This window comes from Macaca thibetana, chromosome 7 (assembly GCF_024542745.1).
Source record: "Macaca thibetana thibetana isolate TM-01 chromosome 7, ASM2454274v1, whole genome shotgun sequence".
NCBI lineage: Eukaryota > Metazoa > Chordata > Mammalia > Primates > Cercopithecidae > Macaca > Macaca thibetana.
In genome coordinates, this window is record NC_065584.1 from 141,920,001 (window position 1) to 141,940,476 (window position 20,476).

General features: G+C 46.3%; 1 protein-coding gene across 2 annotated transcripts in view; it reads left to right on the forward strand.

Moving 5' to 3' along the window:
- The window catches only part of MYZAP (myocardial zonula adherens protein), a 324,346-nt gene that overhangs the window by 213,130 nt on the left and 90,740 nt on the right, over positions 1 to 20,476 (forward strand). Inside the window, exon 2 of one of the 2 annotated variants that reach the window (XM_050796831.1) lies at positions 16,069 to 16,278. In XM_050796831.1, the coding sequence (XP_050652788.1) occupies positions 16,204 to 16,278 (75 nt within the window). In that variant the 5' untranslated portion in view covers positions 16,069 to 16,203. Of the gene's footprint in view, positions 1 to 16,068; positions 16,279 to 20,476 lie in introns of those variants that run through there. The other variant, XM_050796830.1, reaches the window with a different exon arrangement.

The following is a 20,476-nucleotide window of genomic DNA, read 5'->3' on the forward strand; positions in this document are numbered from 1 at the left end:
AACCTGTCATGGCTGTCACAGCCCTGTGACCAAACGCCACACTCTTTGTTCGGCCCCACTTCCTCCTCACCTTGGAGGCACCATGCTTCAAACTATCCCATCTCTGAGAACCCACAGTCAGAGTGGCAACCACTAATTCCTCAGCTTACGTGCAGCTCTGCAAGCCACTGCCCCACCCACAGAACCAGTTCTTTACCCTTCCTGAGACTACAGGTGCCTGGGTCCCTCCCAGTGCGCTAACATATCACTCTCCTTGACCTCCACTCAAGCCTCTGGCTCCAGCTCCCCCGCCTGGGGAGGCAACGTTGACTTTATGAGAGCACCTACCTCATTGGAAGGATGTGATAGAATATATATGTATATATGCACATAGACATATGTAACATAAAATGAGAGAATGTGGGTAAAGCTTTCTATAGTGCCTGGCCTGTAGATGCTCTCAGCAACTGTTAACTCTTCTTGGTTATTAGTCATTTGTTCTTTTCACGTGCTTTTTCCCCTCAACCATTGAGACTGCTCAGAGAAAGTATGAAAATCGGACTGATTGGCTGCACTACAGAGTGATGATACTTACTCCCCTGCCGGACTCCCCAAGGCCTGGCAATCACTGTGTGTGTGTGTGTGTGTGTGTGTGTGTGTGTGTGTAAAAGTTTTATCCACAAATATGTGTATCACTGTGTCTTTTTTTTTTTGGTAACAGCTTTATTGAGCTATAATTCACGTACCATACACTTCACCCATTTAAAGTGTACAAACCAACGATTTTTAGAATATTTACAGAATTGTGCAACCATTACCACAATCAATTTTAGAACATATTCATGATTCTAAAAAATAAATTCTATACTCTTTAGGAGTCCTTCCAGACCTGGGTAACCACTAATATACTTTTTTTTTCCCTCTTTGGATCTGCCTTTTACAGACATTTCATACAAATGAAACCATGGAATAGATAATCTTTTGTGACTAGCTTTTCTTCATTTAGCATAATGTTTTCAAGGTTCACCCATGTTGTGGAATATATCAGTACTCAATTCCCTTTCATGACTAAATAACGTGCTGTTTGTGAACATACTACATGTTGGTTATTCAATGATTAGTTGATGGGCATTTGGTTTCTACTTTTTGACCATTATGAATAATGCCGCTGTGACGATTTGTGTACAAATTTCTCAGTGGACCTATGTTTTTATTTCTTTAGGATATATACCCGAGAGTAAAATTGCTGGACCTATGTTAAGTCTATATGTAACCATTTGAGGAACTGCCAGACTGTTTTCCAAAGTGGTCAGACAGTTTTACATTCCCACCAGCACAAAGGAGGGTTCTGATTTCTCCATATCTCACCAACACTTGTTATTATCTTTCTGATTATAGCCACTCATGTATGTGAAGTAGTGTCTTCTTGTAGTTTGGATTTGCATATCCCTGATGGCTAACAATGTTGATCAGCTTGGCAATCATTTTATCCATCATTTTATTATCTCTTGGATTCCCATTGTGATTATTACAAACTTTTTCCAGACTTCAGAAGGTCCCAATCCCTCCTATCCTCTTATCTCCAGAAATTACATCTCCCCTGCTATTCTGAAACATCTTCATGAATTCATTGATGCTTCAACAAATATTTATGGAGTCTTTGTGGCACATGTTGATGCCTGGGTTATAAAATGGATAGGTCATGTTCTTTACCTTCACCCCTCATTCGTTCATAGTTTGGTGGTGCCACTTACAGTCTTGTCTCATGGGACTTTTCTGCTTAAAATGTTTCAGTGGCTTCCCAGTGCTTTCAGGATAAAATGTAATGGCAAAATACATGGCAACCATGAGAACTATGAGTGTGGGGCTAGCCCAATCCTGTCCCTGCCATTCTGTCTGTCTCACATTCTCTACTAGCCTCTTAGGTCTACAAACACATAATTCTTTCATGCAGCCCTGCCCCTCTTCCCCACTGCCCCGCTCCCAGCTGCAAGCTTCTCCAGGGCAAGGGGTGATTCTTATGTATCCTTGTATTTCCTACAGCCCTGGGACAATACTGGACACATTGAAAGTACTCAATAACTGGATGTCCATTGAGTTAGTAAATGAAGAGATGGCAAAGTAAAGGAAGGAAGAAAAGGAAGGAAGGAAGGAAGGAAGGAAGGAAGCTATGCAATTCTGCAAAGTAGTGCAATTTATTTCCCTGACTCCTTCTCCCGTTCCCCTTGCTGAAACAGAATAATCAGATCTTCCCTAATAGGCCAGTGAGAAAGGCTACAACTTTTTAGTTGGCTGAAGTTAGGGTCTATTCTGACCCTCATTTCAAACTGTTCAAACAGAATGATATGCCGAACCAGCTGACCAAGGAGGTTTCATCTTAGTCAAGTATTTATGACAAATGCTACTACTCTAAGTGAAGTTTTAACTCAAGGCATGTGTGTATCTATTTGTACTCTGCAGGATCTTAAGCAAAATATCATAACATTTAATATAAAATGCCCACAATCTGAATATAATCATGTTAAACAGTCAGATTGAGGAGGTTTCATTGAAATTTGCGAGGAAGCCTGGAGAGTCAGAAGTGCCCAGTCACAGGGTGCCTTCCCCTTTCACCCTCATGTAGGCAGGACAAAGGTCTCTCTCCACGCCGGACAGGAAAATGTTTCTCTTCTGGATAGTTTTGTTGAGGAAGGGAATGGAGGAAGTGGAAGTGAGCTTGCAGTGGGGTATCCGGCCCCATAGAAGACAGGATACAGGCGGCCGGGCTCTCTAGCCCCCTCGAATTCTGCTTTCTGTTTTCAGAAGTATACGTGGTGGCCCATATGATAAAACAGTGATAAATGCATTGTCCTGAAGTCTAAACGGGAGAGGGAGGAAACGCCTGGCATTTATGATATGTCTGTCTGCTTATTCACTGAGAACGTTGTTTGGGGAAGATAGTAAACACCATGGAGTGAGTGTTTTCAGAGATCTTTGTGAAGATAATGTCTGATGAAGGGCTAAGACACGATGTTCTGAAACAGGACACAGGCTCACCGCCTGGGTTGAGCCTGCCCTCAGGTCTTTCCCTCAACTTCCCTCCCTCCCACTTTAGGATCTTCCCAGCTGTCCATAGTTAGGTGATCACACCCCCAGCCCACACTCCCCAGGGGATTGGCCTCCTTTCTCCCCCTGCCCCTACATTGCTAAGGGCCCACGGCTCCCCCAGGATGCCCACTCATTGTCACAGTTGCCCACAGCTTCTTCCTCCCTGACTCCTCCTCCCCTTACAGATCTTCCCTAATAGGCCAGTGAGAAAAGGCTACAGGAGACAGCCTCTCTGTCATCTTCTTAACTAAGTACTTGCCATGTGCCAGATGTCTAACTTATATCATTCATTTAATTCTAACCACCTTAAAAGACAGTGAAAATTTCCTCCATCTTACAGATGGAGAAACTGGGGCTCAGGGAAGGAAATTGATTACTCTTGTAATAAGTAGCTGTGTGATTTGAACCCATAGTCTGATGCAGAGACCTCAGCCATTCAGTATATTCTATTTCCTTCTTCCTACTTTCCAGATGTAGACGTCTGGTGCAACAGAGATGCATAAGGCAGTCTTATCCTTGAGGACTTCCTGGTTCTACAAAAAGTAGTGAAATGCTGGGAGAGGCACAGCAGCAGTGACGGGAGGGGAAGGCGTATGGGCATGGTGGAGGGAGGAGATGAGCAAAGACACTGAAGTGGATGCTGCTGCATGCCGCCCACAACCCCCTCTCCCAGCTGCAGGGAGTGATGGAGGATGCCAATGGCCTACAGGAATTGCCCTTGACTGGAGTGAGCTGCCTCCCCAGTCTTAGGTCCCTTCCCTAGGGCAAGCCTGAATCCAGGGACTGGTTAATAGGTGGGTGCAAAGGCTCAGCTCCTTTTCCCACATTGAGGACAACTCTGACGAGCCATCCCGCTCCAGAGCTCCCTATGGGACTGGCCAAGGCCTCTGGTGTGACTGCTTCACAGTTCAGCTCCTCCCTCTACCAGTCCTGCCATCCTCACTCCAGGATAGGAAGCGTCCTAAGAGTACTCCCCAAAATCCCTTCTGCACACAAGTCCCCACCTCAGAGTCTGTGTTCCAGGGAACACAAACTAAAAGAGGCATGGAGACCCATAGCACATTCTGGAAAGTCGGAATCGTCCCAGTTACTAGGGTGTAGGATGTAGGCTGGGTGCAGGTGGTTCCTCCTGTCTTTGGATCTGAACATCCAATAGAGGACCTGTATCTAGTTTTCTTGGGAACCTAACCTGCAACCCTGCCCAGTGGCAGAGACTTGACCTATAATAAGAGTAAACTGCTTAAGATTTGGAGGAAATAACAGTCAATAACTTGAATAAAGAACAACAAAGAAATGTTTGGGAATCACATTGTTTAACAATGCTTTGGGAATGTCAAAGCTAAAAGGTAGCTTTGGAGAGCATCTGCTTCAAAGGCTCTCAGTTATCATGGGGGAGTGTAAAGCCCCAGAGGGGTGATGTCTTTACGTCAACACAGATATGCCAGAGCCCAGGCTCCCTGGCCTGCATTTGATGCTCTTTCCACCACTCCTTGGATAGGTCTGTATGCCATACATGCTGAGAACTGTAAACCTAAGCCCTCGATGGTCTTATCCACCTTTGTTCTCCTGCAGTGGCTTGTCCCTAGGAGCACAAATCTGCTCTTGAAGGAGGCTGCCACGCAGCTTCCTAGAAATGCTCCAGCAACTCTCCTCAAGGCCATGTACCCAGTGAGCTTGCATTGCCAGCGCCAGGCATGTCAAGGTTCAGGGTTGTTCCAGAACCCTCTGCGCATCCTCTGTCTTCCCACCAGATCAGATCCAGCTGCTTTCCTCCAATCGAGATGAAGATAAATGTGGAAGCCACAGAAGTCACTATCAGGACAGCATGCCCTCTTCCTGCACCCATTCAGAGTCAATGCGGGCATAGGCTGGGGAAAATTGCTTCTCCTAATCCCACTCCTGGGCTAGTTGGGCCCCTCCTTTCTCTGAATAGAGGATCACCAGGTAAGCCAATGTCCAGTTGAGGCATTTGGTATGACAAATGACAGTCCTTAGCCTCAGTACTTTAATCTATGATAAATGGGTGACTCCAGACCTATCCCTCCATTGGAGGCTGCACCACCCCGCTTTGGCCATGAGATCTAAAATGGAGACTTTGTCCTTGCATCTGACTCTCTAGCTTGACAATGATTAACCCAGCTAATCAGTCTCCGTGTGAACGAACTTTTCTTTCCAGATAAGGCACATTCCTGAAAGGCTGCTTTAAGCAGTATCTCTCCCCATCTAGGCTTGCGTTTTGCTGGCCTCCTATGAGCTCTATTCTAGCAGATATTCCATGGGATTGGGAGGGCCCTGTGGTCAGTTAAGTTGGAAAAACCCTGAAGAGTTATTCTTCTTTTGAAGGTGCTGCATGCACATTAGGGCAGTATGTACTGTCTTAAACCTGCCTACTTTTGTTTAACCTAGATTTTACCAATTTTTTTTGACTACAGTTTTTTTTTTTTTTTTTTTAAATAAATGGAATGCCTTTTAACCTCCTTGAAAAGACTTAACCTCACTTCTTTTCAAGTCCAGTTTCTCTCCTCTGTCCTGGTCCTCACACCTGGGCTTTCTGTCTGGGCCACTATTCTGGAGTCACAGTTCTGCATGTGTCCCCAGCATCCCTTGTTCCTATCAGGGTCTGGTCTTCCTCCTGTATGTTTGCTGGCTGCTCTGATCTGGGATGACCAACCATTCTGGTTTGCCTGGGACTGATGGGGCTTCCTGAGACAGAGGACTCGGTGCTAAAACAGAAAATCTAGGCAAACCGGACCATGTTGGTCATCCTATCCTGAACCTTTTGCTCTGTGCCTGAAGTCCCATACCTCCCTGGCAGCCCACCCTGGACTTCCCTAGTGTCTCTTCTGGCTCTGTTGCAGGTCTCAGCCCACCTATCAGAATTTGCAGCTGTTTAATCTTAAACTCCCTGTTCCTGACTGATGGTTGGGACTGTGACTGGGAGTTGCTTAAATAGCTCCCTCCCATTTCTCAGCTAAACTGAATTTCCCCATCAGCCCCCACAGCTGGGGTAGATCTTGAAGTTCCCTTCCTGCCCCTCTGAGCAGACCTTGATCCTGTCGCATCTGCTCTAATGGGAGTAATCACAACACTAGGGTATCTTCCCTGCCTGACAGGGACAATGGGAGCTGAGTGGCTATCAGAAGAGGTCGCGGTGAAGTGATGCTGACTGAGAGGGTGCTGATGGGGTGTTTTTGTGGGAAGGCAGAGACAGAGCATGTATCCAGGAGACAGAAGCACACAGCCTCCCAGTCCCTCCTTCCACTCCTGCTCTGAGGTTGCAGTGAAGCAGGGTTTGGGGATTGGCACCCAGCACGATGACTGTGTGTCTCTGGATGTACATGTGTCGGCTCCGATTAATGAGTAGCCTCTGACATCAAGCACTCACTCCCATTAGAGGAGAGTGCTGAGGACATGGGAATGAATGACTGCAACAAAGTGTTAAGGTGTGTCACTACACAACTGATGCAGTGATTAAGTCGTCCCTTGTTTTTACTGCTGTAGGTATTTTTCCTTATGCCTCCCTCTTTCCCCAAGCCTTTCTGTTCCCTTGTTACAGGGCCTTTTACACAGGTCCAAATCGGCAGTTTCTTTTGTTTTTTGAAACCCCAACTTACTGAGAGATTAGTGACATTTGTTCTTGAAGAGGAAAGGCTGAGATGACATGCTGTTGAGTAAGGGAGGCAGAAATAGTCAGATTAGAGGGAGGTTTGGACCAGAAGTAGATGTACTTTTCAGGTCCAGTGAGTAATGGAGCCCATACCATCCCCTATGAAGAGGTGTTAGGATCTTGGATGGACTGATCTGAACATGCTGCAGTACTGGGGATGTGGCAAAAGAACACTCACTCATTCATCCAAGAATGATTTACTGCATGTCCTGTGCCAGGCACTGACTGTTGCAGTTGTTGGTATTGGAGTAATGAACAAAACACACTAAACCCCTGCCTCATCAAACTTGGGTCTCACTTAGGGGATGTAAACACAAACAAATGCCCAAGACTTGGGCTTTTATCTGAAGAGGTGTGAAGTCATTGGAGGCTTTGGGCAGAGCAGTGTGGGTTAACCTCTGTGTTGTGAATGGACTTTGGGGGCAAGGGCAGAAGCAGTTGGACCAGTTAGCACTGCAAGGATCTAGGGGAGAGGTGATGGTGGCTTAAGCCCCTGTGATTGAAAGGGTTTAGATTCTGGATATATTTTGAAGGTAAAACCAATCGATAGCATGTAGGGTATGAGAATAAGAGGAGGAAGCAAGAGTGATTCCAGGGATTTGGGGCTGAGCTACTAGAAGAAAGTAGTCCCCATTAACTGAGCTGGGGAAGGCTATGGGCAGGAATGGGTATTTTGTGTGTGGGGGGGTGCGGATCTTGCACAAAAATAACAGAGCCGCACACATCCAGGGCAGGAAAACCACGAGCCCCTATGACTTTGTGTGAATTAGAAATGGCATCCTTTCCTCTAGTGAGCATAGCCCCAAGCTGGGGGTATTACAGGATCAGCAGGTTCATATACCCACTGCGGAGTAACAGACCAATATGCTGAGACCGCAGGGTTTGCAACAGAGAAAAAGTTGAATGATCACAATGCTGAGTGAGGAGATGGGAAGAGACCCTCAAATCCATTTCCCTGAGGAGTTCTGGGCCGGGGCTTTTAAGGGTATAATGGAGGATGAGGGGCTGGCAAATGGGGGTCATTGATTGGTTGGGGTAAGGGGGATGAAATCATCAGGACATGGAAACTACATTCTTTGGTGAGTCCACTTTCATGGGGTCCTTCAGACCAACTGACGTCCATAATTTCACTGGCATGCAGGACCTGAAGAATATCTCAAATGGAAAACTTAAGGTTTGACAATATTCAAGTTGTTATCTAGAGAGCAATGAGGTGGAACTATAATCTTGGAACAGGATCTACATGAGTTTGAGGCCATAGGCACCAAACAACCATGAAGAAGCAGGTCAGACAGTGAGCTGGTCTTATGATGGATGCTGAGTGTGCTGCAAGCTTGGCTCATTTGCATTTCTTCCCCTCCCTTCTTCCCAGATTAGTTTTATGGAATTTATAGGGATGGTGTCAGTGGCATAGTTGGTCAGGGCGAACATTAGCTCTTTTAGCCCGAAGCCTTTGTGCTGTGAACAATCTTCACAGCCACAAACAGAGACCCTGCCTGAAGCCACTACTGGCGTATCAGAAAGACCCCTGTCAGCTGGGGTGGGGCCGATAGTGACTTAGGACAGAGTAAATTGAATTTAGAGAAAAATGATTCATATTCTATGTTTTATGGTAAAGTTTATACTTGTCAGAGAAGCTATAATGGAAACCTGTTTACATGAGTTCATTAGAGGCCTAAAGGCAGAAAAATAATGTTAGGGAGTATTATTGATCTTCTTACGATTAAAATTTAAATACTGTTTTGTTTAAAAGTTATGCAATTCTTTTCTTACATGCTAAGAATAGGTTGGTTCTCTATATTAATCTGTCTTAATAGAGCAAATCAAATAGAGGAAAAGAAGGGCTTTTATTCTTTTCCAAATGTCTTATATTAACACTGGCATGGAACACTCAATATTTTTGCTTTGAAGAAATTGTTCCAAACTTAAAAAAGTATTCTGTCATCTTTCATACTCAGCATTACCAAAAAAATGAGCAGGCAATTCCTGGTTTTCTTTAGAAGGGACTTTAGTTTTGTTGAGGGCTATGACTTACTAGAGTCATATAGTTTATACTTTATGATCTCATTCAAGCCTCACAACAACCCTAAGAGGTGCTGCTATTATCCCCCATTTCACAAGTGAGAAGATTCAGACTTGGAGAATGAAAATAACTTGCCCAGGACTTCTCAATCTGAATGTAAACGCGTGTTAGTTTAGCTCCAAAGCCCATGCTCTCTATTAAACAGTGTTCATCAGACGGACTCCTCTGATTTGTCAGCTAGAATCCCACAATCCCAAGGCCCCAGACCTCTGGAATTTGAAGAGAAAAAATATATCTACTCTATGCCCCTTTCCCCACCTAAGCTTGAGTCCTTTCTAGTCGTCCTTGATGAGTTGTCTTCACCAGCAGTCTCAGACCTGGGCCCAATACAAATGCTGGATGATGGCATAAAAAAAAAAACTGGGGAGCTTATTAGAATATAGTTTTCTGGGTGTCATCCCAGATCCATGAAATCAGAATGACTGTGGGTTGGGACCCAGGGTGCAGTGTTAGCGAGTCCCCAGGTGGCTTTGGTGTGCAGTCTGACTTGGTGACCACTGGCAGAGCCACATTCCAGGGAAGGGGAATTCCCTGCCTATGTGTGAGGTATCCCTGCCCATCATTTCCACCCTTCCCAATTTCTTTCCTTTATACCTTCCCTTGGCTAGCTCTGGCTATTAAAGTTGTTCCTTACATTGCGGTTGAGCTCCATCTCTCTGCAGCTTTTGCCTACTAGCCCCCGTCCTACACTCTGGGTTACACAGAAGGTCTAATCTCTCTGCCACAGTGAGGGACATTCAAGAAGGGAAGTCACTTAACATGTCTCCCAGTCTTTTCTTCTCTAGGGACAATATTCCCAGGTCTATCACTTGAATCTCCCATCATTTAGTGACAAGTTCTTATACCCTCTGGGTCATGTTCTTCTGAAATCATTTGGGTGTTCCCTTTTCCTTTAAACCACAGCACCCAGACCTGAAGGCCACATTCTGGCATGCTTGGGCCAGCACCACAGAGTAGCTGCCTTCCTCTGAATCCCACGCGAAATCAGATGAGATGTTCTAGGGCACAGAAGGGTGGGCTTCTGTGGAGCTACTGGCCATGCTGAGTTCCATAGGCATCTGTAGCACATACTGCTGCTGAGCCGGGTCTGCTAACTCTTGTCCTGTGCTCTTCTTGATCTTGGACCCAAGGTTAGGATCATAAATTTATTTCTGCCAGATTTCATCTTGTCAGATTCTGCTCCTGGCTCCAGCCTGTTTGTTTTTTGGATCCTACCTCTTCAATCAGTAGATGAGTGTTCTCTCTTCTGATTCTCTGTCTATATCCATATTGTTTTGTACCAGACTCTGTGGGTCATACAGTGCTTTATGGTTACCATTGTCCCAGAGATTTTACTCTAAGTGGTGACATATTACATACCCACTGGTATCTACATTTATTTATTTATTGAGACAGGGTCTCCCTCTGTTGCCCAGGCTGGAGTGCCATGTCATAATAATGGCTCACTGCAGCCTCAACCTCCTGGGCTCAAGCAATCCTCCCACCTTAGCCTCCTGAGTAGCTGGGACCATGGGTGCCTGTCACCATGCAAGACTAATTTTTTTATTTTTTGTAGAAACGTGGGTCTCTCTTTGTTGCCCAGGCTGGTCTTGAACTTCTGGGCTCAAGTGATTCACCAGCCTCAACCCCTCAACGTGCTGGGATTACACGTGAACCACTGCACCTGGCCAGTATCTACCTTTAAATCTTGATTTGTATATAGAAATAATATATAGCTATAGTGGACACAGTTGATACCCATGCATATTTCCTTGGCCAACTTTCATCTGCTCTTTGTGTCCATTCTCTAGCTTTTGCATCCTTGGATGCTAATTGTCTGTACCTGTGACCTTCAGAGGATTTTCCAAGGATATTCAGGTTCCTTGCCCGTGTGGAGTGCTGCAAGTGCCAGAAAGTTCATGTACCTCCCCCACCCTCCATCCCCATACCCAGGGAACAGTTAGCTAATGACTGACTAGTATAGAGTACAAATGCCCTATTTATTTTGTCTTGAGGCAGAAGTAGCTATGAGGCGCAATTTACACTTCAGAGCTTCCCATGGATCAGGCTGAATCAAACTTTACCTAAGTTTGCATCCTTGCTTGTTTCTTCCCCTCCCTGGGTCTCCCACTCCCTTCCTGGTTTCTCCTGGGAGCACCTCCCTAATGATCAACTACATAGGAGTCCTTGGCTCAGAATCTGCTTCTGGGAGAGGGTGACCTAAAATGACAGTCATTGCATAAATAGACATATCAGATGCTCTGCTTGAATATGCACACAAAATATTTCAGGACTCTTAATTTTAAAGAAAAGAGCAGAAAAGAATTTCCCTTTTATAGATTATCTATTTCATTTTTGGTATAGATTTCAATACAGTTACTACTCATATTTTAATTTGTCCAAATGACAACTACTGACCGGTCACTAACTTTTGGGGAAATTACTCAAGGAAATACATGGGCTCCAAAAAGAGATGCTTCTTGCCCCGTGCTGCTCAGGAAGGCCCCTAATTCTTTTCACATGTCTCACCTGACTGACTACTTCCTTTTTGTTTTTACTATTTTTTTTGACATTGGGTGGAGTCTACTTCCTCTCAAAGACAGTCATCAGTGTATCTTCCTGAGAAAGTAAATATGTAAGGTTTCTGCCTTTGTATCGAAGGGTTTTCTCCAAGCTCATAGTTGTAGCTACTTGGAAAAGAAAGAATGCCACCTTCTTCTAGGTTTTGAGATTTGTCCCACTGTGTTTAATGCATGGTGAAGTCCCAAGGCTGAGAAAGAAATCACTCGTCCTTTATTTCATTCATTTTCATAGCTGATTCCCCATCCCTCAGGATCTGTAGAGGTATTTGTCGACTATTCACTTGGATGACCTACAATTCATGAAAATCCTCCAGCTTTTGATTGGTCATGAAGTTCTGTGGATTTTCTGCCTTTTGAATCCATCCTCTCCTTTCTATTCCACTGCCACTGACTGCCACAGTGCAGAGCCTCTTTATGTCACGGCCACACTTCCAGTGCACTCCAAAGTATTTGCCTTGTAGCCTCTGTCTTTCATTCCTACTCTTCTCTTTGCTACCTACCATCTTTCTTCATAGAAATCTGATTGTATCACTGCACTAATTGCAAAACTTTAATAGCTCATCATCTGCTATTAAGTTTCAACTTTATTCAAGTCCATTTGCAATCGAACCCCACCCTACTTGTCTCTGGCCATTCCCTCCTGCCCTGAAGTTCAAGCTGAACTGGCTAGCATGCATTTCCCACTTCCCCTGACCCACTATTTCTTCCTGCTCCTCTGTCTGGAATGCGCTTACCTTTTCCTCCTCTTTCTTCATGGCCAACAACTCCTATGCCACCTTCCCAGGGAAGCCTTTATTGTTCTCTGCCCTGGCAGCTTCCCTCCTGCCCATCGTAAGTGCTTTGGACACACCTCAAATCTGGCCCCTATCCCCTATCCCAGTAGAGGAGGCGAATTATCAAGTATGCAGATATTGGAGCCATCTTGCCTGGGGTTGAAGCTTAGCTTAACCACTTACTAGTGCTGGAACTGTGGTCAAGTTACTTAACCTCCCTGCCGCCCTATTTTCTCATCTGCAAAGTAAGGGACATAACAATTCTTTCCTCATTGAGTTGCTGTGACAGTTAAATGTGTTGATGCATTTTAAGTCTTGTGAACACTGTAAGTGCCATATAAAAGTGTTAACTATCATTTTATTTGCTAAGTGCACATCTCTCTTCCTGGTTTGATTGTGAACTCCTAGAAGACAGGGGCTGTCTTACTCATCTCAGTCCCCAGTGCTCAGTACATACTAGGAGATTGGTACATATTTGTTCCATGAATTGGCTTATTATTACTCTGTGGGTTGCCTGTTTGTTCATTGGGTTAACTGGCAAGCCAACAGAATGATTTCCAATGAGCTTGTATTCCCCAGGGTGGATCAGCAACTGGTTCCAGCCCTTGTGTCTAGACAGGCTTATAACTGCTGTGTATGTGGGTGACTTGGCTGGGGTTTTGGGTTCCTCTCAGCCTGCCTTCCTTATCTCTAGGCCCCGTTCCCTGTTTCTCGGACAACCTGTGAATATGGGGTGTTTCTTGTTCTACTTTATCCAAAGGGGCTTTGTAATTTATTGCCCTTGTCCTTGGCTGGAAATGTGTCCTTCTTCTATTGTGAAAGTTTGGTCTGTCTGGCATGCAAAATGGGAGAATATGCCAGGATTTTGGGATGCTGTCACAGCTGAATGGGAGAGAAAGAAAGGGAAGCTTCAGAGACATAAGAGTGAAGAGGGCACAAAATATCAGGAAGGCTGTCATTGCTTGGGTTCATCTACTGTGTGCTCTTGTCCAGTGATTTAACTCTTGATCATTTGTGCAAGAAATAATGAGTCATTGCTGCTCAGGACTTTGCTGGAGAAAAGGGTTCTATCTTAAGTCTCTCAACTAAAGATGCCAATGGAATTTGGAAAGGGTTTAGCAGAAAGCAATAAAGACAATTCAGAAGCAGAGGCCTAGAGGATATGAAAGATAATTCTAGGAACTGGGATGGGAGAAGGAGATAAAATTCAGTAACTGATTACAAGAAAATGAAGGGTGCTTACACAGACATCTGGAATTTCTACACACCTGTGCTTTAGCGGAGAAATTTAGGGCTGCTTTTAGGCACATGTGGCTATTTCTGTGGATAGAAAAGGATGGCAGCGAAGACAGTTTTGTCATAGCTCCTGTTCTCTCTAGCCCAAACACTAGCAACCCCTTCATCACCAATGCTCAGAGGGTCTGGAGTAGATGAGTCATGTTGCAAGGGCATGTGGAGACCTTCCACACCAGACCCTTATCTCTGTTTCCCTCCCACTGGCCCTTTTCCCCGCTCTCTGTTCTGTAGACTCCAGAGGACTTCTGACTGGGCAGAAGTTCTCAGCTTTTGATTCCTCTTTTGAAAAGAGTTGATCTTTTTAAAAAATCATCTTCTTTCAGAGCTATTAATAGAAACCAGTGACTGTGACTTCATTTTTCACTTTTTCCTCTCCACTCTAGATCCACTTTTCCATTGATTTCAGTCCTACTTGTCTTCCCATTTTCCTTCTTTCCCACTTTTTGGGCTCCCCACTCTTCTCTCTCTTGCAGTTCCTTATGACCCCAGATTCCCAGTGCTGGCCTGTTAGGGAGGAGCTGTGGCATAAGCCAGGGCCTGGCATCTGCCTGGACACACCACCCACAGCCCTTGGTGACTGTCAGCCAGCTTTGGGGAAATGACCTGGCTGGGACAACCCTGGGGCTCTGGTTGCTTCAGCTGCCAAATTGCTTGGAGTCCCTGGCCCACCCTAGGAGCTGGGTTGGCAAGGATCTTAGTTTCTGTTTTGTGTGACTATGAGTGAGTTGAAATCTTACTCTGTAAGATCATTTCTTCATTCTTTCCACATTTACTCTGCACTGCCACACGTCAATTACCTGCTCTAGATATTGGACAGGCAGAGATGTAAACAAAATTCAGCTCCTACACAGAGCTTACAAGCTAGTGAGCCATCTGCTGCTTTTGTAAAGAACTATAACACAGTGTGAATAGGATGTTAACAATATGGAGAAGACTTGGGTGGATTAGAGGGTTTCGTGGAAGTGGAATGGGAAGGAACCTCTCATGAACAATTTTCTTTTTGGAAGGGGTAGGTGGATGGGAGGATGCAGACAGAAGTGTAGCAGAAAAGCAGAAAGACTTGGGTTAGTAGACTAGATGTGTAGTCTCAGCTGTTCACCAATTAACCTAATGTCTCAGGCCTCAGTTTCCTCATTTGCAAAACAGGGGCAATAACCGTAGCCCACCTTGTGGGGCATTGTGAGAATTCATTGAGAAAATGCATACAAAGCACTTAGGACACAGGCACAGCTGCTGTGAGGATGATGATGGGGATGGCAAAGGACAGGCTGTGCAACTTTGGGAAAGTCACTTGTATACACTTGCCTCAGTTTCCTCATCTGCAAATGGAGTGAGTTCCACAGGATCATCTGTAATTCTGTTTAGCAACTTTTTTTTTCAGCATCTTGCCTGTTGGTGCCATTGGGCATTCAGAGAGGGTCAAGGCCTGGCCTCTGCCCTCCAGAAGGAGAGGGGACAGGCACGCACATGGATAACTCTAACAGAAGACACGGTCCCACGGAGCTGCTGAGTTCCTGAGCATGAGTGTTTGGGGAAGGGGTTTCTGGAGAGTTCAGTGGGGAGGCAGTGCTTGGCCTGGGCTTTGAAGGACCAGTAAACAGAGATTGTGTCTTTCCTTGCTGAAAACCACTTTGTCCTCAAGACAAAGACCAAATTTCCAACTAAGCACACAGGTTCCTCATGATCTCCTCAGCTCCCTTCTGCTGCTTCTCCACTGTTCTTTCTGTGCACTGTGATACTTGCAATTCTTGAAACATATTTTATACCTTCCCATGCTTTCCTTCCATCTTTGTGCATGCTAGTTCTTTTGACCGGGGACTCCCTCCTCCCTCTGTTAGGAGACAGCAGAGGGGACAAGCAAGGCACTGGGGACGGACTGGGGGATTCATATCCTACCTTTGCCACTGAGAGGCCAGTGGGGCACCTGCTGTGTTCCTCAATCCCTAGGTGAGTCAATGTCTTCATCTCCAAAACGGGGATACTGGGTAACAACAGTGACTCCCTCAAAGGGCACTGGTGAGGATTAAATGCGGTAACATACGCAAAGTGCTCGCCAGGCAGGCCCACAGTACTCACTGAATAAATATGGACAGTGTGGCCCACTCCTACTTGCATTTCAGGTCCTAGCTTAGTCATCACCTCCTCTGAGGTTGGCTGTGTGCTCCCGTAATACACGGATCTCCTCTTCTACCATAGCCCGGCACCTGTCATCCCCACCAGACTGCAAACTCTCCGAGGCCAAGAGCCTGTCGACTGGGTTGGCTGCTGGTGCGGACGCATAATAGGCATTCAGGAAATACTGAATAACGCGGAGTGAGGGTCCCAGTGATCCGAGGGCGTGCAGAGGCTGTAGGGGGCAGTTCGGGGTGGGGGAAGGTCATGAGACCGAATGGGCAGGCGGACCTCAACTCTGCGGGGGACAGAGAGAGTGTAGGGGTCCAGGCTGTCCAGGGCTCCTTCTTGCCCTGGGACTGACCCTGGGAGGGCTCAGCACCCTGGGAGAGGATGGTGCTCAACTTTAACCGGGTCGGCGCCCTCGGGAGAAAATGCAGCCTGACTGGTCGGGTGAGCAGGCTCGGCCCCGCCCCGCCCCGGCCCGGCCCCGCCCCCGGCCCCACCCCCAGGTCTTCCCGGTGCAGCTGGAGCTGCAAGTATCCGGCGCCGTCCCGCGTCGCCCACGCGCAGGGCGGGCCCCGCACGCTTATTCGGCCCGGGAGGAACGCCGGCGTCCAGCCCGCTACAGACCGCCGCTGCGGGATGCTGCGCTCCACGTCCACGGTCACCCTGCTCTCGGGCGGCGCCGCCAGGACGCCCGGGGCGCCCAGCAGGAGGGTGAGTAGCTGGGGGCGCGACCCGCCGCCGTCCAGTTCCCCCATCCCGGCCGCCCTCTCTAGAGGGGACTAGGGATGGGAAAACTCGGGAACCAGCACCTGGCCCCGACGCCCCACCCTGGGCTCAACTCCCCGGTCCTGTGCCGGCTCTGGCAGTGACCCTCCCTCTTGAGGTTTCAGAGGGCCCACCAGCTGGCAGGAGACGGCTTAGGGGACTTTATGGAATTCCCAGAGATTTCCTCTCCTTCCTGCCTCTCTGTCAAGCCGAGTTTATTGGTGGCACCAGTTTAAAAATCAAGGAAGGCATTTGTGCAGTGTCCCTACCTTGAGACCGAAAATAAAGAATGTATTTAAAATTCAAACTTTCCTTCTTCCATTAATTAAAAGAAAGACGGCGTCACTTGTGTCCACTAGTGATAGGGTAATTCTGGAGTGGGATTAGCCAAGCCGGGCACCACTGTGCAAACCAGAACAGCAGCCGGCCGCCCAGGAGCCCAACTGTGTGGGACTCTGGTTTATGTAAACCACTTCTTTCTGATTTAAATATTAGCACAGTGACAACAGTGGCAGCACTGAAAGCCCGGGACAGCATCTCCAGGGAAGGTTTCCCTTTGGAAGTGCTGTTTCTTTTTTATCTTTGTGCCATCTTTTCCCATCTCTCCAGATGCTCTATAAAAGAAATACTCCATCTTTCTAACAGGGTCAACGCCTTCGAGCAACTGCCAGGGGCTTGGCAGGTGGCTTTTTAGTTCTTCCATTTATCATGATCTTCAGTACTTATCATTTGGTACCTCTTTACTCTGAGACTTCTGTAATCGTGTTTCCTCAAGATTTAAACAGGTAGTTAAGTCCAAAGCAAAACCCCCACTGGTCCTCCTGTCTGCGTGCAGGTCTTGGACCTGCTTATTTGCTTTTACATGTCTTAAGCGAGTGATGGTGGTCACCTTATAAGCTGTCTTTCTTTAGCTCTAGAAGAAAGATGTGTTACTCTTGGGCATAGGCCAACTGATGGATTCTGAGGTGTGCGTGTGTGTGCACTCGCCAGACACTTAGGTTGTGTACACACATGCACGCGCACACACACACCTCAAAATCCATCAGTTGGCTCACGCCCAAGACTGACAGAACTCCAGTTGTCCAATCATTAGCATCATAGAATAAGATCCACACTGGGTCCAAGGGGGTTTCCAACCACAGTCCTGGCCTTGCTCTAAGTTGGGTGTTTGTATTTTTCTATGGAAATCTTTCTCAATTTGAACACAATTGCAATTGAGAAAGAATGAAGTCACTGAAAAGCTAATCCTGAGCCCTGAGAGGATCATATGTGTAACCAGACTGCATGAATTGCGTGAAATTCTCTGTAACTTCCCTTCCAGAGCTGGGGATTTGTTGGGGTACCTAACCTAATATGGTGGATTGATGCAAAAGTGACTAGTATACCAGATCACATTTCTGAAGATTTTTGCTCAAACATTTCCTTCGGAGTATTTCTTTAATTGTAGGTGCTTTGGTGTCAGGCACATTGTGACACTCTTGAAAAGACTTTGCCTTTTGAATAGATGGCAGACATATTTTGGACTGGAGAACTCAGGGCTCAGGTTCAGGCCATGCAGGGCTGTCCTGAGTACACTGGTACTTGTTTCTGGAAAGAAGCTATCTAAAGGGTGTTGGGTTCCCCCCAACTTTATGGTTTCTAGTTCTGCTCATGATTTGCAGATGTTACAGGTACTATCTCTGTGTGTGCTGGGGATTGTGTGTGTGATGGGAAGCTGTGAGATGTTGATTAATTGATTTATTGAACATTCATAAACCTTTTTCCGTGTGGTAAAGGGCTGGTATTGGGGTCCACTCTACCTGTAGAGGCAGACATTGTCCCAAACTAACATCAAACAAAGTGGTGATGGTTATAGTGAGGTGAAGAGTTTACAAAGTTCTGTAGAAGCTAAAATAAACGTTCTTCCTGAGACATCAGGGGAAGGCTCTCACTACAGGTATGTTTTTTTGAGATGGAGTGTCACTCTGTCACCCAGGCTGGAGTGCAGTGGTGTGATCTCGGCTCACTGCAGCCTCTACCTCCCAGGTTCAAGCAGTCCTCTTGCCTCAGCTTCCTGAGTAGCTGGGACTACAGGTGCACACCACCATGCTCGGCTAATTTTTGTATTTTTAGTGGAGACGGGGTTTCGTCATGTTGGCCAGCCTGGTCTTGAACTCCTGACCTCAAGTGATCCAGCTGCCTCAGCCTCCCAAAGTGCTGGGATTACAGGCATGAGCCACCCCACCCCACCTACAGGTGATGTTTGAGTTTAATCTTGCAGGATGAGTAGAATTTGTAGGGGAATTGACGTTATTGGGATACTGAAAGGAGGAATACTGGAATACTTGGCATATATAGTAATGTACTGTATAACCACATTTCGGTCAACAACAGTCAGCATATATGATGGTGTTGGAATGGTAGGCTATATCATATCTCCTAGGTGTGTAGTAGGCTATACCATCTAGGTTTGTATAAGTGCACTCTATGATGTTTATGCAATGACAAAAATCACACATGATGCATTTCTCAGAATGCATCTCCACGGTTAAATGACACATGACTACTTTATGATGATGGCAAATTGGACCTGCTTTGGCACAAAATGCCTGTTGTTTAGAAAAGCAGGAACAGGATGTCCTGAAAAAAAATTGTAGACCAAATAATCACTGGAAGTGTACCTGAAGTTGAAAGTTGTTCAGTAAATACTGTATTGTTCTGTTATTCCTCTCTGATGGTGGACAAGTGATGGTCTTGAACATGTTAGCCATTAAAATTGTGTTTCTGGTTCATCCAAAGAGCTCACCAAGTTTGGGACTGCAGGGGAAACCAGCCTATGTGCGTCCAGATATTCAAGCCAACCAGAAGTGGTGGTGACAGCTGACACTGAGCAGGGACTCCTGCGAGCCAGCTGCCAAGGGTTATGTGGCTGACTGGACTGTCACCAGCTAGCCTTTGTTCAATGGCTGCCACCTGCAATTTGTATTTCCTTCTTACCTGAAATCATCTCTCAAGGAAAAAAAAACAAACAGGTGGAGAGAGTAATTTCTGTCAGCTGATAAACAAAGCTCTGAAAGGCATTTATGGATGCCAACCAGCAGAAGTTGTGAAATTAAAAAAACTCCCTTCAAACCAGTTGTGCACTAAAAATAGTTTTATCTATGGCAACAGCAGGAAGACAAATTGACTGGAGAATAACCACAGCCAGAAGATGACCTTGGGGAATGGGGGGAAACAATTTTAAAAATGTTGACTTTGCTTCATGCTTTTGAAAGGAATTTTATAAATGCCAGTTAGTCTTGCTAAATGGGCCTTTGAAATGGAAGGTTCGTTGTGTGGCTAGGTTGTGTGCTTTGTGGGGAAGGCATGTGTTGCTTTGTGGCTTCCCCGCAAAGCACACAACCCAGCCACACAACCGACCTTTCGGCATGATACTTAGTGCCGAGTATTTTTGGCTAAGCTGTTCTGCTCCCGGGCTGTGGAATGATAGACCTGTCAAGGATCTTCTCCAGCACCTTGCTCTCTTGATAATAAGAGACTGTTGACTGGTGTTGCTGGTATCATGACCCCTCACTGGCACAGAAAAAAAAACAAAACCAACAAGGTCACAGGATAGGACTATCTCCTAGCCTGCCCTTGCTGATACTTTTTTCTATTTGGCAAAGGCTTCCTCTGTTAAACACTGGAATGGGCCTGCTAGTCATTGTTCCTTGGCTAATGTGCCCCTCTCCTATGTCCCATTGCTGCCTGACTGGCTGAAAGTAAAGAATTCTCTTTAGCTGACTTCTGAATGATCAGACAGGTGTTTACCGCACTCCCCTTTCTCAGGAGACAGGAACGTCTGTGCACATAAGCTCTCTATCATCCCACAGGTTCTGAGGAAGGGACCCAGATGTTGTGGGACCCTTGGCATCTGGTGGAAGGAAGCTGGCTGCAGCATTCATTGGGGAAGGGGAGGTGGATCCTGCTGCACCCAGAAAACAGACTGGCTGCACACAGGGCCCTCCTGAGCCAGCCCCGATGGGCTAAGTTGTGAGGGTTTGGAACCATGGCGTCCTCTGGGCTAAGGGCAGGGCTTAAACCACTGCTGGTCAAAAATGACAGTTGTAGGCTCAGAAAAAAAGGTGCTCAGCTCTATGCTTTTTTTCTTTCACCTTGCCTTGTT